Raw genomic sequence first — 26,369 nt, 5'->3', positions numbered from 1 at the left:
TCCATCTCTGCCTTATGCGTGGACAGCCTGTCTATTCCCCTAAGCCACACAAAGCCCCAGAAAACCACAAGACAAGAGACTTTGAGTGTTAAAAAGGAGAGCGGAGGACAGCAGGAGCAAACTGGTTTTTGAAGAGGTAGATCTCTAAAAAGGTCTGAGTGCTTTGAGCTCACCCAACTACCTCAGGACACTGCAGAGAGAGCAGGAGGGAGACAGGGAGAGAGAGAGAGTGTGTGTGAGAGAGTGTGTGAGAGAGAGAGCGAGAGAGAGTGTGAGAGAGAACGAGAGAGAGAGAGAAAGAGAGAGAGAGAGTAAAACAGAGAGAGAGGAAGAGCAAGAGAGAGAGAGAAAGAGAGAGAGAGAGATCCAAGCCAGCGCACACTCTCTCTTTTGCTGCTACAACGGATCCTTTCCACATCGACGCTACTGTTAACGTCACGCCTGTAAGCCGCGCGCTCGCCCAGCGCTTGCCTTCCCTGTCTTGCTCCTCTCTCCAGTCGGACGCTGCATTAGCGAAGAAGGTGCTGATCACCACGAGGAGAGGAGGGAAAAAAAAAGAACTGGAAAAACAAGAAGAAAAAAGAAACACGCCGGAGAGAGCAAGGAGAAACTGCGCACCACCCCTCCTCCTTCTAACCCACCTCGATCACCACAGCTACAACACCCCCACTCCTCCCAGCACCCCCTTCCCTCCCCCACCCCACTCCCCCTCTGAAGAAATTGACGGATTATTGGGAAGTGCACGGGAGGCAGGCTGCAGCTGCTGCTGCTGTGTGTGCTCGCTGCTGCTGCTGTGTGCTTCGCAGGGATGGTGTGTGCGCGTTTGCAATTGCTGCTGTCGCCACCGCGGCTGCCGAGGCTGGAGCGTGTGGCTAGTTAAGAGGAGGAAGAAGCTAATGAAAGCAGTGTGTGTCGTCTAGCCTTTTCAACCCCCGCCGAGCACTCCTGGAGGAGAAAAGAAAAAAAAAAATCATAAGAAAAATCAAGTGGACACGACGCCACAGAGGGGGAGTAAGGGGAAAAGAAAGAGAGGGAGAAGGGCTGTCAGACTGACCAACCAACCAACTGATTGACCACTAAAAAGTGAACAGAGGAATACAGAGAGGAGGGGGTCTGGTCTTTTTTTTTTTTGGACTTGTCAACCTCCCCTCCTAAGCATCGCAAAACAAAAGGCAAAGAACATTGGAAAGGACTGTGGAATTTTCATTCAACGTTTTCATTCCTTCCCCCACCTACCCCCCTCTTTTTGTCCTTTCTGCCTTGGCTTTTGCTGCACAAAAAATTGTGCATGTGTGTTTGTGTGGTCGCCTGTGCTATGGAGACCTGGGTAAGGTGTCTAGCAGGGGGATCAACTGTCGGATTCCAAGGACAAGCAAGAGAAGAGGAGCCGACAGCAAGAAGCGAACAAGGGAGCACTGCTGCTTTGGGAGCCTGACTGGATTCCTATCTACAATCATTTTTTTTCTTTTCCTTTTTTTTTTCTAATCAACAAGGAAAGGGAGAAAAAACACTCACTAAGGGCCTTCGAACCTTTCTCTTTGGATGTGTGGATTTACAAAAGGGCTCATCTTGGTTAAGCTCTTTGGCATTGATACCTGTTTTGACAGAGCAAATATAAAAAGGCTTTCTTTGCTGCTCTTGGATATACATACATCTGATCTGAATACCACAGCTCTTTCTGATTGCAAAAAAGGAGGGAAGCTATATATCTCAGTTCAAGGACCTGTAATAATAACTTGAGGTAGGTGTCTAGTGTTTCAACCCCTCTTTGCATCAATTTGTAACACCCTACCCTCCCTTCTGTCTTGTAATACAGTTTTTTGTTGTTTAATTTACCACCATGTCTTTCTCATACACACGTTTTAGAAAATCCAGCCCTTTCTAACCTCTCCTCTCCTTCTGCCCCTGAGCACAGTTCATGGAAATAAAAGCATTGCTTAATTGAGGATAGGTCGAGTCCTCTTGCCCCTTAGCAAACACCCCACACCCACATTCTCCCTTTATCCTCTTCAGTTCCCTTAACCTCTTTACTCTGGTGTCCTTAACACTACTACCAGCCGACCAGCTACTTTCCCTGTTCCCAAAGCCCCCAAACACTTTGCCCAAACACCCCAATCCCCCCCCCCCAGATGATGCTGAATTATGAACGTGCCACATCATGAGTCTCCTGGGGCGGGTAGCTGTGCATCGTGCCAGGAAAGCCGCCCTGCTCTGTGTAGTCTTCCTGATGGCGCGAGCGTGGAGCAGCGCCTCCCTGGCCTTGGCGGGGGCGGCGGTGTCTCAAGGACCCCAGGGCTGTCCACCGCAGTGTTCCTGCAGTAATCAGCAGGGGAAGGTGGTGTGCACCCGACGTGGCCTCACCCGTGTGCCCCCTGGCATTCCTGCCAACACGCGACACCTCAATCTAATGGAAAACGCCATCGAGGCGGTGCAGGCTGACTCCTTTCGCCACCTGCACCACCTTGAGGTGCTCCAGCTTGGGCGAAATGCCATACGTCAGATTGAGGTGGGCGCATTTAATGGACTCACCAGCCTCAACACACTGGAGCTGTTTGACAACCGGTTGACAGTGGTGCCTAGTGGGGCCTTTGAGTACCTGTCTAAACTGAGAGAACTGTGGCTGAGGAACAACCCCATTGAGAGTATCCCTTCCTATGCCTTCAACCGGGTGCCCTCCCTCATGCGACTGGACCTGGGAGAATTACGGAAACTGGAATACATCTCAGAAGGAGCTTTTGAGGGCCTACAAAACCTCAAGTACCTCAACCTGGGCATGTGCAACATAAGAGGTGATATGCCAAACCTGAGTCCTCTGAAGGGCCTGGAGGAACTGGAGATATCTGAAAATCACTTCCCAGAAATAAAGCCAGGCTCCTTCAAAGGCCTGCGCTCACTGAAAAAGCTATGGGTGATGAACTCACAAATCACAGTGATTGAGCGCAATGCTTTTGATGACTTATCTTCATTGGTGGAACTTAATCTCGCCCATAATAATCTGAGCGCTGTGCCACACGATCTGTTCTCCCCGCTCAGGTTCCTGGTGGAGCTCCATCTCCACCATAACCCTTGGACCTGTGGCTGTGAGGCTGTATGGTTAGCACGCTGGCTACGGGAGTACATCCCTACTAACTCAACTTGCTGTGGACGCTGTCACTCACCTGCCAGCATGCGAGGACGACAACTGGTTGAGGTGGATCGGGGAGAGGGTGCAGCAGTCCAGTGTTCTGCACCATTCATTGCTGATGCGCCAAGAGACTTGAACATCTCAGCAGGGCGAGTAGCTGAGCTTCGTTGCAGCACAGCCCCAATGTCTTCAGTACGTTGGCTACTGCCCAACGGGACAATCCTGACACATGCCTCCGGTCACCCGAGAATATCAGTCCTCAATGATGGTACTCTGAACTTCTCAAATGTCCTTGCAGCAGACACAGGCACTTACACCTGCATGGTGTCCAATGCAGCTGGGAACTCCAACGCCTCAGCCTACCTCAATGTGAGTGCAGCTGAGCTTAATACATCCAACTTGAGTTACTTTACCACAGTGACTGTGGAGGTCTTGGGGCCAACCACTGAGATGCCCAAACCTAAAACCACAACGGCTACAGCTGCTGCTGCAGGGGCAGGGGTAGCTGGAGGAGGAGGGGTAGGCCTAGGGACAACAACTACAACTGCTTCTCCTTCTGTGTTTCAGCCAGTCTTCATCTCCACACCAACTGTGCTACTGCAAAGCACTGACAGCCCACCAGGCGCAGCTAAGCCATCTGTGGCACCAGGACTACAAGGTGCCACTGGCAAGCCAGGCAAGTCTGGCCCTAGCCTGGATGAAGTGATGAAGACCACCAAGATCATAATAGGTTGCTTTGTGGCAGTGACACTGTTGGCTGCTGTAATGCTCATTGCCTTCTACAAATTGAGAAAGCGCCACCAGCAGAGGAGCACAGTGGCAGCTGCCCGCACTGTGGAGATTATCCAGGTGGATGAGGAGGACCTTCCACCACCAGCATCTGCAGCTCAAGAGACAGCTCTCACATTGCCTGAAATCCGGGACCATAACAGCATACACAAACTGGACTTTATCAGCCACAAGACTGACTACAGCTTTCACAAACCCAAGGCCGAATACAAACCCCAGCCTGATTTCACCCTTCACAAGCCGAAGGCTGAGTATACCACATATAAGCCAAATATGGACTTCAGTGGCCACAAATCTATCCCAGATTACAGCACTCACAAATCTACACCAGATTTCAGCCTTCATAGACCAAAGCCTGACTACAGCCCATTTAGACAGGACTACAACACTCACAAACCTAAAGGAGAATACAGCCCCTTCAAACCTGACTTTGGCACTCATCCAAAAGCTAAAACGGACTACAGCCCCTTCAAACCAGATTACAGCACTCATCCTAGACAGAAAACTGATTTCAGCCCATTCAAACGAGATTACAGCACCCAACCAAAACCTAAACATGACTACAGCCCATTAAAATCAGACTACAATACACAGCATAAATCTAAGGCTGAATACAGTCCATTCAAGCCTGACTTTGGCACTCACCCAAGACCTAAACCTGACTACAGCCCATTTAAGCCTGACTATAGCACTCAACCTAAACCTAAAACAGACTACAATGCCCAGAGATCTAAAATTGACCTTTCCTACAAAACCAAGGACCCTTACACCCCCCATAAGACTGCAACTGATTACAGCGCCTTTAAGACTGACTTCAGCCCACACAAAGCGGATTACAGCGCCTTCAAGTCTGACTTTAGTCCACATACTCAGAGACCTAAACTTGATTACAGTCCACACAAAGTGGACTACAGCCCCCATAAAGTGGACTACAGCACTCTAAAGCCTAAATACAACACCTACAAACCAACTGGCCATGGGGCTAAATGGACAGACAACAATGTTGGGAACTCTTTGCCTCGAACCTTGCCCAGCACCATCACAGCAATGGCTGAGCCCTTTGTCATAAAAACTCACACCAAGGAGAAGGTACAGGAGACTCAGATTTAAAAGGCCCCCCAAAAGGCTCCCACTCCTTTCCCCAGGTCCCTAGCTCCCACCCACCCCTGTCCCACACCCCCCTGCGTCCTTTCCTCATAAAATCATGCAATAGAATGCACAATGGAAAAAGGACAGGAACTACTTTTTTGTACAGAGTGCAAACTTAAAAAGACTGATGATTTCTTGTTGTACATGCTTATAAATAAATATATATATATGGACAAATTGAAACTACCATGGGCTGGTGATAGAGAAACATATATTAAAAAGAAATTGAAACTATTTTCTAACTTGTAACTTCTATTTAAAACAATGAGTTGTTTAAGATGCTGTCTTGACTTTGACAAATGAGGGTAGTATTGTTTTAAAAAGGGGCATTCTGTGTGATTTTTACACCATGCTACAGAGAATGCAGTGATAAGAAAAAAATATTTATACAGAGAAGACTTTCTTTAACAAAAACCGAAAAAAAGGTCAGTAATGATCTTTACAGGTTTATCTTGTAAAAGCACCAAGAATTTGTACTGTGCCAAATGTTATAAATGCAATAAAATGGATTTTTGGAAGAAAAAAGGAAGTTTTAGAGAGAGATGTTTTTTCCCCCCTTCTTTTCTTCTGGCGTATACTGTAACGATCAGCCAAATGCTTTAGACACTGCAGTAAGACGCTGCAGCTATACTTTAACCCTACATGTGCTGAATGACTAAGGGAGAATGAATCACGGTGCAGGAGTGGATGGTGCTTTTTTTTTTATCTCACAACACCTCCTATTATTCTATTATTTACATGTAACACAAGTTTGTTCAGTTTTAATTTACACGACCACTGAATGGTGCTTCATCAGAGTGTGGCTGATCAAAGGCCAGTATTTAGTTGTTAAGTTCTACAAATGCCTTAAGATCTTAAAAGATGCAGTGGTGTGTCGACAGTGAAGTACAGCAGTGCTATCATTACAGCTACTGTTAAGTGAAATGCTCATTACATAATGCTTCTCAGTGATGCAAGCTTAGTGTGTTACCTATCTTATTTTCTAAATTATAAACTGGTATTATTATTCCTGTATCTAATGAGTGAAAAGGTGATAAATTAAGGTGAAATCTGATGGGTGTTAAGACTGTCTTGCACTTTGCCAGAAAATATAGATCCTCATTTCACTTTTCATTGCATTGCCAGCTGTTGTGCCTTCATCAATCAGAATGGGGGCTTTTTATGGTGACAAATGCATTCGGGTCTCGCTGTTAACTGTGCATTTCTCATCTTCGACAATATCACCCGTCTCAATCATAATATAGCCTCACAGTTCTCTGCCTAACAAAGAAAGATAATGTACAACATACATAGTGGTTAGCAGACATGTAATGGGCAGGTGAGCCAGTTTGTTTTTGGGAACCATGATATGTAGGATTGATGACAAGTGCAATACTGTAACCCCCACCTCTTTCTCTTCTTAAAGTGTAAGAGTGTCTCAAGCACATAGGTTTATTTAAATGATAAAAGAAGGAAAGGTGATGTGAACTCCCCAAGAGCATATATCAGTGAAGAACATTACAACATGTTTGGAGTGGGGAACATGTGGGTGACAGATGACAAAGAGGATACTACAAGATACTACAGATTCAGATTCTTTTTTGTTATTAACCTCTCTAAAACTGCACAACTTTAAAGTAAACTAACATTAATCAAAATCACAGTAACTAGTCTCTAGAGAAGCAGCATGTTATAGATCCACAGTCACAGGCCTGTGCAGGCAGACAAAGCTGTGGCCTAGTAGTGTAGCTGACGACACCAGTTTATATAACCAGCAAGAAGTGTGGCAAATGGAGAGCTGGTCAAGGCGAGTACCTGCAAGGGCCACAAGAGCAATATGAGGGTTTGTTTCAACATGTGAGGCAGAGGAATTAAACAGCAAGGGTGTTTGAATAGAAAGGAGAGCAAGAAGTTGACACGGTGCATCCCAAAAAGAGTGGAGCAGTTAGCAGAGAGCTTGTGATGTGCTAAACCTGCAGTGGAGCCTGTCAGAAGAAGAGAGTGATATGTGTGTTTGTGAGAGTGACAGTCCAGCTCTGACAAATTTGGAAATGACAAAAAGAAGGAGAGACTGAGACAGACAGGGTGAGAGTGAGCATTTTTACATTTAGCCATTTAAGATGATATCTTGTGTCTGTCAAATGTTGTAGACTAAGACAGCATTTGTTGTAATTGTATAATTTAAATGTCCTCTAACATTGTGCTATGAGGCTGGGGTGAACATGATGATCGGAGGAAAGACTATTTTTGTAGTTTTAAAAAAAAAAAAAAGAAAAAAGAAAGGGGGGGGGGGGGATTTTGCAGACAAAGAAAAGTATTACAGGAAAAAAGTCATTTAACAATATATTAAAAAGCAAACGATAAAATGTTCCTTCAGGAAAAATATATTTAGAGGAAGTACACTGTACTGTGTGTGATCTTGGAGACAGTGGACATCCGGCATGTAAAGACAGGAAGGGCCAGAGACACAGATTAGGAGAGAGTTTAATGTTGGAATCTAACTACACGCAGCAATACAATAAATGGCATTTTTAGGCTGAAATATAGGTGTGGTACCACACAAAGTGGTCACAACTGCATCAGTATCTTGTCATTACTCCCAAAAAGAAATTCTACTATCGTCTACCAACTGTCATCAAATTGGGGTAAAAATAAGATACTGCAGTGTAGCCTGGGCTGTCACAACTGGTCACAAAAATCAGATATGATCAAATCAACTACAGCTCCAGCTATTCTCCCCCTCTCTGTTGATGAGTCAGCCAGCATTTCAGATATTGAGCATTTCCTACAGGTGCGAGAATGAGCTTGATAGATCGGACATGCATGTTTGTATGTGTCCCTTGTGTTAGCTGTGATTTCTGTTGTGTGGGCTACGTCGAACGAGTGAGACAGAAAGAGTAGGAGCTCCACAGTGCAGGAAGGGTAAAATGCGGAAAATCCAGAAAAACTGAGACGGAGGGAGAAAGAGAGCGAGACCTTCACCTCACATTTAACATGACTTCATACTGTACTGACCATTTGTCATTATGCTGACTCATACCTCAGAAATCATGGCTTTGTCTCCCACTCCTGTTGTTTACTCATTGTTTTGATCACATAGTTATGCAAAGGCAGAGAACGGTTTGTCAATCGTCTCTCATGTGAAACATGTGAGAGGATTGTTCAAACAAGCGAAAACAAATAGGTATCAGTTAGTTGTTTCTAAATGCATAGTGTAGATGAGTTGAATGGATTGTGAACAGCTGTGTGAAGCACTGTATTAAGCGTTAATGTGTGTTATGGCATTCTATCATGAGTTTGGACATCACTGGACTGCACTTCCTATGCCTCAGTATGGTATTGCAGGATGGGGCTTATGCTATGCCATCCTGTTTAATACCAAAGTATGTTGTGCAATGTGGTCACTTATTAAGCTGTGCTGTGCTATAAAAGGCTCTGTCATACTAATCAGTCAACATGGCTACAGGGTCATCAATCAGCCTATCAGATAGCCAGCCAGCGAAGGGCCCGTCTCCATGGGAAACACTCCTTCCTTCCATCCTTTCCTCCTCCGCATCATGTTTTTTTTTTTTTTTTTTTTTTTGTCTGAGTGCTTCATTAGCAATCATGAAGCCATTTGAAACAGGAAGCAAGGAAAGATGCACCTATTTACCCACAGCTCACAGAGCCTGGGGAGGGAGGGGAAGGAAAGGATGAGAGACTGGAGTTAAGAGGAGGAAGAAGATCAAGTGGTATAGCAATTGTGATGTGGGAAAGAAAAGTGGGAAGGAAAGTATGACAGATTGCTAGAAAGAAGTTATTAAGGAGCAAGGAAAAGTGAAAAATTTGGTCCAAACGGGAAAGAGATGGGGTTAGAAAAGGGAGAAGATCTAAGAGGCAAAGAGCAGACAGCAACGGAAAAAACAAGATACACACAGAGAAATGTGGCAGAGCCATCTGATGATAGATGGAAGTGTTTCTGCGAGACTAAAAGAAATAGCTCTGAGAACAAGACGAGAGAGGTGAAGAAGGGGAATTAAAGACGAATGAGGACACAAGGAAAAGATACGTAGAAAGGAAGAAGGTAGAAGCAAGAACCAAAGAGAAGAAAAAGGAGGAGAGGAAGTGAAAACTGATTAAAATGAAAAGAAAATGAGTGAAAAAGAAGAAAAAGAGGTAAAGCTACCAAAAGAGGGGAAAGCAAAGCGGTGAGAGTGAGAGGAAGAGAGAGCAAAGGCGTCTGGGAAAGGAGTAAGCAGTGCAAATGTGATGCAAGAGTGCCAGCTACAGATGGAATGGGGGATATATAGCCTGGCCATCATGGCTCCTGCGTGATTGGTGACTGGCCTGGACTGCACCACAAGGGTGGGTGGTGATGGTGGTGGTGGGGGTAGAATGTGATGTTATCATAGCAGAGTGCAGCAGATAAGAAGTGCTGATATCAGTAATGGACTGGACCACTGGGGGTACTTCAGGAAGGGAGACCGGTGAATATGAAAGCAGAGAGGATGGGAGGATCAAGAGGTCAGCGCAAATGGAACTGCGGGGACGGTGACTGCCACAGTGCAACCATGTGAGTGTGTACGTGTTTTCAGTGGGATCAAGGGGACACTAAATTTAACAGGTCAAAGCCTTTAAACCTGCAGCCAAAAAAAACAAAGTATAATCTTTCTATCTCCCAGTTTTGGAAAGGAGTTGATATTCAATTTAAAAAGGGTTGGGAGGACATTTTGAGACCCTATTATTTTGATGCAACCTCTTAATTAGATTTTTTTTCTCATTGTAAATTACTAAGCACTGAGGCACAGAAGATGGCTGTAATAAAATGTTATTCCATTAAAATGACCTGGCCCAATAGGCATTATAATCTTAACTGCATCAGCCATTTGTCAACCACAGCCCCACACTCAGTAACATCAGCACAGCAACAAGAATGTTTAGTTGTGAAACATTTTCTTCTTCTGTCAAAGAGACTATACACTACACTGTGTCATCAGTGCCTGATAAAACGTATCTAAAAGTGTTTATGCTGGAATAATATATGTGACCTTGGTTCCACTGAAGCAGATGTTTTATGGAGCTGAACGTGATGCTGAATTTTTATTTAGTTAGGAAAGCGACATCTTTGATCAGAGCCTGTGATGAGGGCTTGGCACAAGTATTTGTCTATATGACAAGACCAACAATGGTAAAAGGTGCTTCTCAGCCCATTAGCTGTTCATGCTTGATGTATGAATTTGGAGGATACAGCCCCTTCTGTAACTAGAGAGGGTTAGTGCTGTTCACGCATGAGTTTCATGTGATTTTTTTTCCCCTCCTTCTCAGAAAGCCTGCAAGTTGTGCATAATCATAATGTTTAATGTTGGAACTTTGTTTCATTATTTCCTGAATATCAAGTGGGGAGTAGAGCAGCAGGAGCAGCGATTTTTAATGGCAGCGTTATTATGGTTCAAACACCTAATTTACCTGAGCTGTGTGGCAGAAATATGCTGCACCATTTGCTTTAATTGTGTTTTCAGGCACTTGCATGTCTTGAGCTTTTATTGATGAATTGATTATTGATAATTAGCATACTGTGGCCAACGATTAGTGATGCAAAGTGCCTAAAATCCACATGTCTGCTACACAGTGCACGTGCCGGGAATTTTTTTTTTTGTGTGTGTGTGAGCACTAGCCAGTGTGCTAGTGGAGCAGACAGGAGGCTATTCTGAGCAAGCCTGCAAGCATGCTGCTGTGTGAGTCAACATGAGTCAGGGCCAGAGACTTGTTCGGTCCTAATGTCAAACAGAGGGACTGGATAGGCTGTGGAGTCAAAGGTGGTGACTTCACACCATCTATGCAGAGAAGAAGACAATGCTTATTATGACAAAGGAGAAACTGGGTTGGTTTAAGAGAAGGTGAATGCTAACTCACCCCGCCTTTAATATTTAGCTTCAGCACATTATTTTTGCTTATTGAATTATTAAATAAATTTGATATTTCTACATATGGTATATAATACATATTAATTTATTTGAAATATCAAGACGGGAAGGGTGACGATCTTGTTGGTGGACTGGATGTTGTTGATGTCTGCTGATGCATCTGATGTTGACCATGTGAAAACTGATGCAAACAGCCATATTCAGCGACCAGCTGGTGGTAGGATTTGTTGTTACTGGGGTCAACAGAGGCAAAGAAAAATTCTCATCACAGTATATCGTTGGCAATGAGCCCAGTGCCGCCGAGGCTGTAACATTGAATAGGTGCGTTCCAAATGCACACAGATTTTGCTGCTAAAACTGAGGCTGAATGGCAGGTGGGTATTGTGAGCCACGTTTGCCATGTGGAGGACCACTCGAGTGTGTTACTTCCTGGGAGACAGAGTTTATTGCCCTTTTGGTGGTTGAAAAACATCCCTGTGTTTTCTTAGCAGCCTGCGACGGTGAAGCTTTACTTTTATGATCCCATCCAGTCGCTCAGGCCGAGGTGTGCCCGTAGTAAATCATGTCCACTGAGGGCAGCAAACGAGGGACTGAGACATATGTGAGAAGGGTGTGTGGAGGTTTCTTTTGTGTGTGCACACAAACACAAATAAAGACATAAACACACAAAAGCATGCACATACACACAGAGCAAAGAATGAAGCCATTGACCATTAATTTCACTGCTTTTGTTGCGATTTACAGCCCATGATCACAAGCGCAGCATCGCCAAGGATGCTCTGAATCAGCCCTCATTCACTCACTCACAAAACACAGACATAAACGCACTAACACGACAATAAATATCCAAAGTCACACAGCTCAAATGCCTTAAATGCCATCTTTTAAACCCGGTAAAAACATGTTTCTTACCATTTATAACTGAAATAAGCACAAGCTCCTCAACTCTGTCTATGTTCAATAAAACTTTTCAGGGAACTTTTACTGGGCTTATAAGGCAAGTGAAGCCAATGACTTATGTTATTCTAGAAAATATCAGTTTGTAGTGCCCACATCTTCCCTACCTCTGGTATGCAGGGTGAGGCTGCTGCAGCTGAAGTTAGGTTTCGTTATACGCAAATGTTTATATAATTAACATTAAAAAAGAATATCTTAATAGAGTTGAGGATGGAAAACAGTCAACACATCCTCTGACATTACTCTTTCTAATTGCATTGCTACTTAAGAATTTCTTATCACCTCGCCACAGGAACAGCGATACATTTACTGTATACTGTAGTATACACAGTTTAGTGATTGGGAGTGACTAGAGTTTGAAACTTCCTTCACTTCCTGTCATTTCCTCAGTTATACAGACATTTACATCAGTGTTTTCATGTACAGACTCCACCACTAAAAAGGTGCATCGATCTGATTTTGTAGTTTCCATGGCAGTGCTGCATGTTCCCAGAGTCCATGAAAGCCTAGAAAAAGCTCATACGCAGTGTGCCGATAAGAAAATTTCTGCTTTTATGCTGCTTGTACGGTCTGAAGAAAGACATGAGCAAAAAAGGAAGCCTTTCTTGCAAACCAGGGGACTGATGTTCCATGAAATAAGCAGGGCGAGTTTGGGGGTTACAGAGAGTGTTTTGGGATTTTATCTTTTCAGGGATGACAATAAGTGTATCTGGGCATGGAAATTTTGGTGATTGTGGAAGGATGGAAATGGGGTTACAAAATGGCCTCCTGCATTGCTCAAGACATGAAAGAAAGGAGTCCGTGAGAAAAACAGACAAGGGTAAGAGAATTAACTGAGGTGGATGGCAAGGGTGAAATACTATCTATGACAACCTGATTTACTATGTCAGAGGAGAGGAGTGCTAGATGGGCAAAGAACACAGAAAGAAGTGGGCAAGAAAAGCAGAGTTAAAAAGAGAGAGATAAAGGGTGAGGATGAGGAACAAAGAACAAAAGAGGTGAGAAAGAAAGAGGAGAATTGACTAGGTGACTGCAATGGAAAAGAAGCTCCTATCCGACACATACAGAAAAGCAACTGTAGGATCATGAATTTACACTGATGTGGACTTCAAGATGACAAGTGGTGCGCTAATGTCAAAGACTTGCTGAGAAAACGTGGACTGCTGAGCGCAGAATGGCACATGAAAGCAACGTCAAGATCAAAGCTCTGACAAGCTGCGTAGAGCATGCACGGGTTGAAACACAGTTTTCCTGTGGTGGCAGAATTATTCAGCCGCTGCAGCAAACTGCTGTGTGTGTTTATATGCGTGTGTGCAGTTGGGTCAGCAGTGATCTTTAGAGATCAAACAAATCAATAGCAAACCTCTGCTCAGCTTCACTGCATTGTAGGTAGAGAAGTCTTTTAGTCCCCACTTGAGCTTTTATTATTTCGCAAGGGGCAACTGTTTAATTACCGAATGTAAGTGGAACAGTGTGTAGATGCAACTCTAATATACTCAAAACAGAGAGTGCGAGGAAATAAGCTCAAGAGTTGTTTTTTATGGAGGGTGCAGGCATTGATGCCAGCCACAAGTTTTAATGGATCCCAAATAAATGATGTCACCCAAAGTGCTTGCTTAAAATACGGTCTTTACTAACAGGAAAGGATGTGGGTTTGCTGGCAGGTCTGAGGCAACAGTGAAACTGTAGGACCGTTTGTAAACATTTAGCTCATTCCTTTTTCCCTTTAATTCCAACTTCAAACAAATCTGGCTGGACTTCAGCATAAAGAAGAAAACAAGAGCTGTGACCTGGTCATGTAAAAAAATAAAATAAAAATAATGTTAATTTGTTCACATATAGTTATTGTCAAGTTACTGCCCACTGTCCCGTGGTTTTGTCATAAGTATAGATGAGATAGAGCGCTCTGTAACAACACCTGAAGGACAGATGTGTGATTACACATTGTTCATGTCAAAGAGCCTGTGTAGGAGTGACTGCAGGTGAACCTGTGCCCGTCTAACTCTGCCACCTCCGCTAAAAAACTGATCAAAGTGTAAACCATCCCAGAAAACAGACAGCAAAGAACATTTAAATCCAGTAGCTGCTTATTAATGTCAGATGAGACAACACTAAAACTCTGTGAGAGCTTCCAGAGCTGCACTGGGACAACCTAAAAGATAAATTGGTGGAAGCAGAAGAAATTATAAATATGAAGATGTAATTAATTAAATGCAAGTTAGAACTCTTAAATCCATACAATAAGGAAGGGCTTAAAGCCCTGCGGCAAGAACTTACACTGGATCAGTTTAATTTTCTAAAAAACAACTCCAATAAAACTGAATCTTAAGAGTCTGGACAGATCTTACATCTCCATACATGAAATGACAGAGAGTCTGCAGCCCTGGCTTACCAGAACTGCAGATCCCTTGAACAGTAATTGTTTTCAAGGCCATGTAAAGCATTTCAGAACCAATAACTTCTCAACAAGAGGTGAATCAGAGGCGCCGTGTAGCCCCAAGCTGAGCGTGACCTCGTCGGCCTGGCTGATATTAGAGTACCTGCCCAATGGGGGAACCAATAATTAGACAACCAGTTATACTGCTCTTCTCCCCTCACTCGCTTGTCCCTCACTCCAGCTAATTAAACACGACCAGACACATCAAAGACATGGAAGCGCATGCAGGCTTGTGTTTGTCCATCAATTATAGCTGTTGTTGCTGCAGTAGAATGACTTCAAACCAAGTTGTGAGCCATATTTGAGTATGTACTCAGTGTGTAAACATCAGGGACTAGAGCCACGAGACAGAAAAAAATAAAATACAAGTAGGTGGTATCATGCAGTGGTGATATGAGAAGCACAGGGCCTGTAGACTTACTACTCTAAAGGGAGTTTAATACTATGAGGAGAGAAGGAGGATGTGGCTCAGCTCATGGGATGAGTAGAGGAGGACAGGGAAATGATCTAAGAAAAGAAGAAAGGGGAGACAAAGAAAGGTGGCACGAGGAGAGGAGAGGAGAGGAGAGGAGAGGAGAGGAAAGGAAAGGAAAGGAAAGGAAAGGAAAGGAGAGGAAGAGAGAGGAGAGGAGGCTCAGGGTAGAAGAGACTTGGCAAGCGTTCACCCTCCCACTCTGTTGGCAGCAAGGGCACAAACTGTTTGCTCACAGCAGTACATGCATCTATTAGTATTGTTCCAGGAGATAATAACTGCGTGTGTGACTGTGTGTGTGAGTGTGAGTGTGTGTGTGTGTGTGTGTGTGTGTGTGTGTGTGTGTGTGTGTGTGTGTGTGTGTGTGTGTGTGTGTGTGTGTGTGGATGTACACGTGTGCGTTTGAGTGTCAATTCTCAGCCAAAAGTGGCAAACGAGTTGCAGTGAGGTGGCAGACAAACAATATGGAGCTGCAACATAAAATGTATGTGGGAGCGAGCGTTTGTCTGTCTGTGGGTGTGTCAGACTATAGTGCTAAACGTCAGCATTACAGAAACAGCAGAGGCCATGGTGCACAGCTCCTGACAGCTTCTGAGTCTTGGCAATAGAGGAAAGGCTTTAAAACATTCCCTGTAGCTGCTAACTTGATAACAAAAATTATTTTATCCTGCCCACAACGGTGTTCAAATTTTTACTGTCTAGTATACAGACAGATACATATTGGCAGTCAAAAATAAATAAATAAATAAAAACTTGACGCAGACATATCAAAGATAATGAAATTTACTGTAGGCCTCGGAAGAGCTGATCACCTTTCAGACAAGCCTATCAGAAGGCACTTACACAGAAGCAAACACTCTCACTTTAAGAGAGATTCAGCTGGCAACAGAAGCATTTTAAGAAACTGCAGTGCCCCGGCCAGCCTTTCTTGGAACTTCCCCTGCATACACCCCTGCACATTCAGAGAGAAATTCAGCCAGCAAAGGGGTTTAAAGAAACTACATTTCTATAGCTGGCCTCGATTGAAGCTATGCTCGTGCACACATATACACACAGCACAATCCCCGTTGGTTTTCTGAAAAGATTTTGCCAGGCTTGTTCTTCTCTTTATGCCCCCGACTTTCCTCTGGGAAAACATTGAAAAAGCGGGAGAGGGGGAGCGGGGGGGGAAGAGATGCCGATCGCTGACACAGCCACTGCGATAGCCTCTCTCTTGTTGGTAAGGGGTATAAAGAAATGGAATGAGAGAAGAGGTAGATGGAAGGAGATTCTGAGATCGGGATAAGGGTGCAGGCGTGAGGACGTTATGCTGGGATAAGCTGGCGAAGGATTACCGCTTCAAATCTCTCCTCTTTTTGGCCTTTATTTGGCGCTTATTTATTCAGATCTTTGAGGCTATAGTCCGTCTCACGGCAGGTGCACACAAATGCTCGCAGACAAAAGGAGAGTCTGGTGAATGCAGTGGTAAAAGGCGAGAGGAAAAAGAAAAAGGACAAGACAAGAGGAGATGGGAGGTCTAGGTAGGTGTGCCCTCTACGCAGCAGGGGCCAGACGTTGACGACTCAATAAGCGAGCGAGTGACTGAGGAGTGACATGAAACACGGGGAGACGCACATGTAGATGTGGGGAAAAGGAACAGGTGAAGGTGGTCAGTGTGAAGTGCAGGGAGTGTGTTGGTCTGCATCAGCCATATGTAAATTCTGCCATCACAGAATAAAAGTAGAGACAGGGAGTGGGGCGCAGAGACTGACTCGCTCTTTTTTTTAATAATGACAGCTAACTTCAGATAGAGAGAGAGAGTGTGTGTGTGTGTGTGTGTGTGTGTGTGTGTGTGTGTGTGTGCAGGCAATCATTCAAACCCAACTGTGTGCGTCTTTGCTGGGTGCATTTTAACCCCACAGCAAAGACAACATTGATGTGGAGCAATTGCTGTGTTGTCAAGGGAACCATTAGCACGACTGAGAGGCTGGTATCTGCTGTGCGCTTGCCTGTACACACACATACACACACACACACACGTATGTCAACCCTCTTGCATGGTTGTTAGTGATTACTGAGAAAATAATTCCTCTGCATAGGCCCTACATATAGATCCCAGGTTGAAAGAAGCTACGAGCGGAGCTGCACTTGATACTGACTGCAAAGCAATAGAAAGAACATCAATACACCTCTGTCTTACATGCAATCTATCTATGTATTTGATGTACGCGTTGTGGAGACGCAAAGAGAGATGAATGTGTATTTGTCCATCAAAACCATCAATACCTTACGCTGGTGTGTCACAGCCATCAACAGAATGGGATCAATCTAAGCATCAATAAAGCATAGAGTCCTAGAGCCATTTCCTTAGGCGGGCTCATCAGAGATTCAACTAACATATGGTGAAGGACATAGACTATATAGTGTTTCTGGTAGTGTGCACGATCTAGGTCAGACTGTAATAGTGAGAATTCACAGAGGAGACACGCAAATTCTGGCATTAAATGTTAGTTTCTTTCAAATATGTTTTTATACAGAAATGGTTTAAAAATGATCAGTTAAAGACAGAATTTATTTGCTGTTAATTACAGACAGTTCATTTTGCCTCTGATGCCAATTGCAGGCCTTTTTTTTTTTTTTTTTTTTTTTAACAGTGTCAAACAGTTTTCATGTGTCGATAATGAAAACCTAGCGGCCAGCAGCTCAGAAGGCAGCGCAGCAGGGGGATTCGGGTGTTTGTGTGTGTGCGCGTGTGTTCATGCAACGGTGTGTAATAGTGTTTTCCCTGCCGGTCAGCCGCATAAGAGGCAGACTGAAAAGAGGTTAGAGAAAGTAGCATGTGCGCACAAAATCACAGAGGGTGCAAGTTGGGGTAATGAAAGATAAGTACAGCAACATTAAAAAAAATTTAAAAAAGGAGGATCAAAATTCGTGTGCATGTGCGAATGCTAACATTAATTTAGTGAGGAACATAAAATGCCAGTGGAGTGAGAAGAACGGGGAGGCAAGACAACAATAATGGCAAATTAAGGAATAAGCAATAAAAATGAAGCAGCCTAATGTGGCAGAACCAGAAATGAAGGAGAATCAGCTGACCGAAGGATTAACACCTCACAGGGAATAAAGACACCAGTCAAAGCTGAGGCTTTTTCTGACTTGTTTTTAGATCCTGGGATGTTACGCCAGCCTCCCAACTATCTTATCTCCTTGGATTAACTTCTTATCTGTTATTTCTATGTTCAAGTTGGTAACTTCTGTGCAGCAAAGTCATTTTTGGCCACATTTCTATTTCTGAAACTCCTAAAAGTTTATCAGCAAGATTCTCAAACAGCCTCTTGAATGAATAACGGGGACATTAATGTGACCCTCTTATTGGAGATAAAAACCCATAACACAACTAAAATTGCTTCAACTATCAGGCAGCTATTGAGCTATTGAGTGCGCCCTGCAGACTGACCTCTTTCAACAATGCAGCCGTAACTCCCAACTCTGTCTATTTGTGAATATTGATTCTTTGTCTTTCCTTTCTTTCTGGTGGCCCTCTTCTGGACTGTGTTGACTGATGAAATAAAGTGAAAAACTGAAACAAACAAAGCTGGTCTTTATTAGAACAAAATACTGGTAGAGAAGGAGGACAAATAAGAGCCAAGAAGAAGAGCAGCCGAATTATAAGACAGGTAATGACGTGTCTGTTGACACAGCCACTGGCTATTCTGGCTGTCTGCCTCCAGTGTTCTCAGACAGACTAAAATTCAATATGTAGTTTTCGTTATTTTCTTTTTAAGAGAGGGGGACCGGAGTATAACCCGGGGAAAGGCAAACAAAGGCACAGCAGAGACAATGGCAGCCTTTTCCTGCTGCTTCAATCACTTCTGAAACTTCTCAAGTCTTGTGGCCTCAGGTTCAATAAGAATTTAACAACAATATTTGTCTTGAAATGTCTTGAAATGTGAGCACACACGCTGGTGATCTTGCTCTCTCTCACAGTCTAACAGTAACTTTTTAGCCTTAAAGTCTGGCACAAAAGTAGCTGGAATGTCGACCAACATGGAGGGGGGGGGCAGAGAAGGGAAAAGACAGAAAGAAAGAGAATTAAAAATGAGAGGAATACAGTGAGTGATATACTGTGCGACAGTGCAGTGCAAGTGCATGAGAGCACTATACTATTGCCCTCATTGATGTGGAAGAGTACTGCAGTGCCCTTCATGTAGAGGAAAAGGCTAAGAGGATTCAGCTGGTCCCCAAGCACTGTGTGTGCCTGTGTCTTCGCGCTGTTTGCAGGGTATGCTTATCAGGGTGGATGGTGAAGTTGCAATTCCATCACACACACCCACAGACACACACACACACACACACATACGCTAAGCAGAAGGTCGAGCTGGGGCGATAAAGCGGTGAGCAGGTTTTTCCCCTCCTCTCATCTCTCCATCTCTATTCTGGCCCATCTATCTCTCCGTCGCTGCAATGGTGTGAACGCGTTTATGTGGGTCGCTGTGTTCACCTTCAGGCTGTAATTCACGATTTTCAAGGAACAAAGCTGCCCAACTGTGACACCGATGCACGCAAACAGGCTGAGTGGCACAGCTTTTTTTTTTTTGAAAACTGCTACAAAACCAAAAGCTGAACTCTACCTGTAACACCAATTAGTTGAAAGTAATGTCTATTGTGAGCATCAGAATTTATGGTCCAGTACTCAACAGAAACTACTGTTTAATGGTATTATGCTCGCCAGTTGGGTTTCAAGGTCAAGCTTTAAATTACAAAGTCAATCTCTATTTAAATTGCAAACTAGCCTGGTTTGCCAAATATCTTCCCACGACTGCTCCAGTTCACCAAGTGAAACACAAACCACCGCCAACACAGAAACACAACTACTGCTCAACTGTGACGTGTGGCCGGAATAATGGACTTTTGACAATACACACATCAAGATTTTGGGGGGTTTTTTTTCCCTCCCTTGGAGCTTCTCAATGGGGATTTATTTTAATGTTGTCACTTAAATGAACTCTTATTACAGCAGACTTGTGTGTCAGTGGTAATGGTAACATTAGCAAATGAAATAATTCTCTAAAACAACTGAATATTTCTGACATTGATATAGTGCGAGCTCTGCAGTAGCAGTGATTGGGATATGGGGCTGCCTCCTGCACTTGTGGTTTGTTTAACTACAGTGTGCGGTGGGGAAAAAAAAGGACCCGAGGGGCTGTTCACCGTCCCCACCGTCTGTCTGTCTCACTGACCAGGAAACCACACCATGCATTATTCATCATGTCTGTAATGCACACACACACACAAATACACACACTGTGCATGCCTGTGCCAAAGTATGAGACAGAAAAACAAGTCAAAAATAGATACAAAAACCAAAGACATACAAATGCATGTCGGCAAAATAGGCCAAGATGAACAACACAATGTGAGTCAAGTGTGTGAGGGAGACAGAGGGGGAGGGGGAAATGAGAGGAAGAGACATGGTCAAAGAGTGTGAGATGCAGTACTTGTGTAATCGGCCTCATGCCAAAATAATTCAAGCGTGATCAGAAATCAATGTGAGAGCATGGAAGATGTGGAGAAATCCAATGCTGTCCTGCGGCCCTGAGAGGCAAAAATAAGATGTATAAAAGAGGCTCAAATGCATGAGGGATGCATTCTGCATGCCTGTATGTGTGTGTGAAGAATGCTAAATGAATTGATCCGAGTTGCACTGACCACAGATGTGCACAGAAGGGAGAAGAAAAGACACACGACTTGTTAACACTTCAATTATCCACTTGCCACAGTGTGCTATTTATACTTTTGGTCGTGGTACAATAAGAATTATCACACAGAACAGAAAGCAAAATCCTCTTGATATTGCAAAGGTGTTGGATTTATTAGCATTTAATTAAAATGCTCACCGAGGACAGTGATTAAAGCAGGGAGCTCGAAGATCTGTAGAGGTAGGCATTAGCAGGGCATCTGCGATGCCACGCTGGCACCGTGACTCATCAGCGCTCCACAACACAACCTCCTGCAGGTCTGAAGGCAGCCTGCGCCAACCCCCACCCATGGCAGCCTGGTGCACACAGTGTTCATGTCAAGGTGGGTACGGGGGGACCCGGTTAAAGCACGACTGGGCCGGGTTTAGGATGCCATGCGCAGGGGAGCGACATGCATGCTGCATGACACACCTAATACTGACACTCAGCACAGAGACAGAGGTAAGTGCCTGTTTGTGTTTGTGTGCATTAAGACAATTGCAGGTTTTTGTTTGATTTGTTTTGTACTGAATTAATTCATTTTTCAAAGTCAAGATTTCTCGAAAGGAGCGGCTCTAAAATGTGTTAACGGTTGAGATACAAAACAAACTGAGGATCAGAATGTAAAGTCGGAACTCCACCATGGCTGCTCCTGCCTTGTTTGAAAACACTGTCAGCAGTCTGGAAGGAAACAAGTTTTCTGAGTGGAATGACTTGGAATAATGATGTGTGGCTTTTACTCCAAATCTCTTTGGTTTTAGCTTCTGTGAAATGAAAAATAATCCATCACGAGTGCATAAGACACAATTTAGTTTCTTAAAAACAAACTGTTGTATGTTGTAGTTACAAACAAGCTTGATAGATTTGTGAACTTGAGACACCATGACCAGGACACTCTACGTGTCTATTTCATCACACGCCAACAAGAAAGTGACGGAATATAAACTATGAGCATTTCCAAGTGTGAGATGGAGAGAAACTGCTGGTGAGTAGGCAGTCAGGGCAGTACAGTAGATGAGAGACCACCCAGACTAAATGAGGTCAACAGGACCGACAGCGTACGTAGGTGGGAACAGTACACTGCGTATTACTGTCCACTTAGCCCGCTCTCGTCCCTGCTCAATCAAACCCTCCATCTCTAATTCACCTGCTTCTCTTTTTCTTCCTTCCTCTCCCATGCGGTGATCACTTACACAACCGCAAATATATACAACAGTGGCTCCAATCAGAGGTCTTTCCTGTGCTGATTAATGCAAACAAAAAAAAAAAAAAGTTCCAGTGCTGATTAATCCAAACCATTTAATCTAAGATACAATATTACAGACAGCAGAAGAAGATACATTTAACTGAAAAATGTGAAACCGTGTACAAGCCCACTGCTGATCTTAAAGAAATGGCTTTTAACTTTAAAGTGTGATGCATCTTACTTTAACGACAGCGTCACACTTTCATCGTTGGCGTTTCATTTTTCACACCGCAGCCATGTCTCAGTGAAGAGTGACGCTCATTAAACATACAGGATTTTAATGAGGTGCTGGTCCTAGTTCAAATATCATTTCACTGACTTGTATCTTTTACTAACCACTGCTGCACTACTAATTATGTCTCGTGTCTAGCTGACTCATCCTCGATAAACACGTCAATGCAGTAAAATTCCTCTGTTCGCCTCCCTCCTGGTTAGGCTGAGCTTCTGAAGTTGCCACCCAAAAGCAGAAAGAAAATCAACAGAGAGGATCAGTGACTGAGATAGTGAATGGATGTTTTTTTTTTTGTGTGTTTTTTTTTTTGTTTTGTTTTTTGTCAATGGAAGGTGGGAGGTGAGAGAAATTAAATGGAAGACATCAAAAAATAAAAGGGAAATGTCTGGGGAGTGGTGTTTACCAATGTGTTTTCTTTTTTCCCTCAGAATTCTGTGCTGCTGTTTCGGTTCCACGCTGGGAACCGGAGCAGTGTCTGTCAGAGATTAACACTACAGAGAGAGAGAGAGAGAGTGGGGGGGGGGGGGGGGGGGGCAGACAGAAAGAAAGAGAGGCGGAGGGAGGGAATAGAGGAAGACGGAGCAGATAAACACAAATGTGATTTTTGGAAAGAGGGAGTGAGAGAAATGTTTAAAAAGCAACAGAGAATCATCAGAGAGACGTAGAGAGGATGAGGGGTGTTTGGGGGGGGTGGGGTGGGGTGGGGTGTGGTGGGGGGGGGTTTATAAATGGAGAATACAGAAACCAGGGCCTCTCCCCCTCACTGGATGCCACATTAATTATGCGTGTCTGCATCAAGAGAAATTAAGACATGGCTGTTTGGCAGTTTAGAGAGAGAAATTGAGGAAAGAGGTGATGGGGAGAAACAGTAGACAAGGAGGGAGAGAGCTACAAGCGAATGTCAGTCAGAGATTTACAACTGGACGACGAGGGAGACAAGAGCGAGGGACAAATGAGTGGAAAGGGGAACAGCGCAAAGAGAAAAGGCTATTAGTGAAAAACCAAAACAGCAGCACAAAGGCATGAAAAGAGCAAAGCATGCTCATGCCTGCACCCAAACTCAGTTTCAAAGAAGACAAGAAAAAGAGAACAGCTAATTACAGAGAAGTGAAATATAGAAGAGAGTGTGTGTGAGGGGAAGGGGGGGTAAAAGCATATGGACCATTGAGTCAACATGTCATCAGATCAACAAAGCCCTAGAAAGCTCAAAATGGCTGTCGAGTAGCGCAAGCAAAGAAAAATATTTTATGAATGCAAATAAATACGCCACCAAAACCCAAATCAAATGTGATTCACGTGAGGGCATCTTTGGAACATCCTTTGAAAGCTCCCGCAATCAGATGCTATTCAGAGAGGCATCAACAGCAGAATCTTATGCTAATGAAATCAAATGATTCATATTCAAGTTTGAGTGTCACACACCTTAATAACCTGTTTCGGTTACGCTGGCTGTGCTCTATGGGGTTAGGAAAGTTCTTCCTCTCCAGCGTACATCATGTCTTTAATTTCGCTGCTGCTGCTGCTAACTTGTCTCTTGTTAGAGCTGCTGCACTTCCTCTCACCTCTCTGCTCCAGCTTCTCTCATGCAGAGAGAATCCTGTTTCACTGTCAGGGATTGTACAACATTAAACTATCATTTGACTGTTTTCCAGCAAGATGTGTGTGTATGTGTGTATGTGTGTGTGTGTGTGTGTGTGTGTGTGTGTGTGTGTGTGTGTGTGTCGGAGCAGAGAGACCCCAAACTGCTTTCATACACAGGGATTTTTAAGATAGTAACTTTCTTTTGGATAATGATTTTGCCAGCTCTGATGTGTGAATGTTTAACTGCGTTGTTATCTACTTAAGCGTGTCCCTTTGAGGTTGTGTGTTTGTGTTCATATTAGCCCATAACAGCAGGTCAGTGCAGCCAGCCAAACAGCCCCCGCACTGGGCTCAGGACTCATTATGTGGCTCGGTCCCGCCTGCTAACTCCCACCTACCTGTGAAAAACTTGCTGACAACACCAGTGACTGGTAAGGGAGAAAATGTGTGAGAGAGTGTGTGCGTCAGTGTGTGTGTGTGTCTGTGTGTGTGTGTGTGTGTGTGTGTAGGGATAGAGGTTATGGGCATGATAATGAATGCTTAATTTAATCTGAGAACATAAAGAAAAAGCAAAAATGTTGTGTGCGTGTATGTATCTGCAAAAATAATCAAAATTCATATCAACATGTACCTGCTACAGCACCACTGCACTGAGTCATGGGACATTTCGTCAGTCAGAATCCCCTGTTGCTTGCATCAATTATTTCACACTCGAAGCTTTCTGGATACAACCTATGTTACTGGCCTGCACACACAACTGCACACACGTCACACTCTGGATGACACCAGTCCACCTCCAACACTGGCCAAGGCTACATTTCCATGACAATTAAACACCAGAGGACAGTGGAGTCATCCACCCTACGCAAAAAAAAGCCCTTTAAAACGGAGATAGGAATGGAGAGGGGGAGTAAAAGAGAGCAAGAGAGAGGGAGTGTGTGGCTTGGATAAGTGGTGGCAGGATTATAGCTAGTTCCATCATGGCTTTGGTCCGTTCACTGCTTCTTATAAAAACCTATTAGCATGTGAATGAACAGCCACACAGTGGATGGAGTTTTCTAAAGCCCAGGAGCACTGATCCACTATCAGGTGAGCCTTCTATAAACTGGGAGTAAGTGGGGAGGACAGTGTGTGTGTGTGTGTGTGTGTGTTTGTGTGTGTGTGTGTGTGTTAGTAGTCAACTTGACTGACTACCAGATCTTTAGTCTGGATTTTAGTTGAGATTGCAGTCAAGGTAGGAGTCCTTCACATCATCTGAAAGTAAACTATTTTAACAGCTTAATAAAGTCAGTGACTCTATGTTTGTACAAACTGTCTTGAAAATATAACAGAGTGACATTTGGTTTGATGAAGACCACTTGATATCAGAAAGTGTGAAATCATCAGTGGTATATGTGATTTTCCTGACCTTTAATGTATGTTGCCCAAATATATGGGTCTGGATCTTTACAGTGTAGGAATCACACAAAAACACAAGGAGAATATGTTTACATGCCAAAGTAGCTGCTGTGATTATCAGTATCTGTTATTAAAAGTATAACAGACATTCTTCTCACATCTCTGAACCAAAATGATTATGTGTTCAAAGCAAACTAAACTTGTACTGTGAGTGTGAAAGTGAAATGCAGCGATGTGGGTGCCAAAGAAGCAGAACATCAAGAGTTTCCAAAACAGACAATGTTGAAATCAGGGCCAGAATGTCCCGCTATAGTGCTTACCTCTCTTTGCAGCACCAGCTCTTTGGTGAACAGCATGGCCTCATCACTGAAGGGTTCAGCCACCTGCATGCCCCCAGGCAAATTCCTGGAACTGCGTGGACATTCAATACCTAGCCAAAGAACACAATTGCGGGAGTTAAAAGGACAGCACAGAAGCTCATCAAAAGAACAGTGAGATGTCCTGAATAGTTTAAAAATGATTTGGCATGAAAAGAACAGGAGTCATGAGTGGATCTGTCAAAAATGCAGAAACACTGTGGGAATTTATACAAATATGTGCCAGTCAGTGAACAGACTTGCAGCCATAATATCCAGGACCTCAAGTGCCCCCAACAACATCAAGCATCCTTCTCATCCCTCTTAACAGGTCAAGCTCAAAATCACTTAGCCAGACTATTTCACAAATTCACATCAGTGAGCGACACAACACAGATTAGCCAACAACATTATTATCGACAGTAAATGGATAATTAGTCATCAAGGGGGTCAATCCTGAGTGCCTAAATCACTTCTATATCAACCGTTTCCACTGAATACCAGCTTTATTGGACTTTGCATCTTTGCGGCCCTTTGACATCTGCTTTGGTGCATCCTCAGAGCTTCTTTTATAGAGTTCATGTGGGAATGGATGAGCTCCCGGGCAGTGGTGGGTGATAGAAGAATGAGTGGGTATAAAGACACAGACTGTAGAATTTCTACATGTTCACCCTGTTAAAAAAAATATACAGTGATAAAAGAAGGTCTATGCAAGAGAGATATAAGCATACCAGAGAATTTCTGTATTTGAAAGTGAATGGGGCTGGGCTGTAGGGTAGTAAGAGTGTGTGTGCTGATCTAAGAATTCAGAAAAATTAAGTTCTGTGCAAAGTCTTAACATAGACTATGAATTTTGCATGTGCAGCCTCCACTGGAGGATTACATCTAGCTTCAACTGAGACTCACTCTTTTTGTCTCTTATCCCCCTTAGGACTTAATGATCTTTACATTTTTCACGCCCCCCCAAAAAAAAGTGCTTAAAATACATGTGGTAGTAGTAGTGGAAGTATTAGTTGATGTGACTGTTTC

The 26,369-nt window shown here is 43.8% G+C and overlaps 2 protein-coding genes across 2 annotated transcripts in view; one reads left to right on the top strand and one right to left on the bottom strand.

The window, feature by feature from the left end:
• The window catches only part of snd1 (staphylococcal nuclease and tudor domain containing 1), a 165,927-nt gene that overhangs the window by 87,795 nt on the left and 51,763 nt on the right, over positions 1 to 26,369 (bottom strand). The window contains exon 16 of the mRNA XM_071502501.1: positions 25,305 to 25,414. Within this exon, the coding sequence (XP_071358602.1) occupies positions 25,305 to 25,414 (110 nt within the window). The remainder of the gene's footprint in view (positions 1 to 25,304; positions 25,415 to 26,369) is intronic.
• lrrc4.1 (leucine rich repeat containing 4.1) lies at positions 2,006 to 5,587 on the top strand. Its single transcript, XM_071502500.1, has one exon. It carries the CDS (start codon positions 2,159 to 2,161, stop codon positions 5,021 to 5,023), a length of 2,865 nt encoding a protein of 954 aa, XP_071358601.1. The 5' UTR covers positions 2,006 to 2,158; the 3' UTR covers positions 5,024 to 5,587.

Source organism: Trachinotus anak, unplaced genomic scaffold (assembly GCF_046630095.1).
Source record: "Trachinotus anak isolate AG129_WGS33_773 ecotype Australia unplaced genomic scaffold, CSIRO_AGI_Tana_v1 ptg000018l, whole genome shotgun sequence".
Classification (NCBI taxonomy): Eukaryota; Metazoa; Chordata; class Actinopteri; order Carangiformes; family Carangidae; genus Trachinotus; species Trachinotus anak.
This window is presented reverse-complemented; position numbering and strand designations above follow the sequence as displayed.

What these genes read in the sequence shown, in the direction of transcription:
- lrrc4.1 (XM_071502500.1), top strand. Translation starts at nt 2,159, where the DNA reads ATGAGTCTCCTGGGGCGGGTAGCTGTGCATCGTGCCAGGAAAGCCGCC.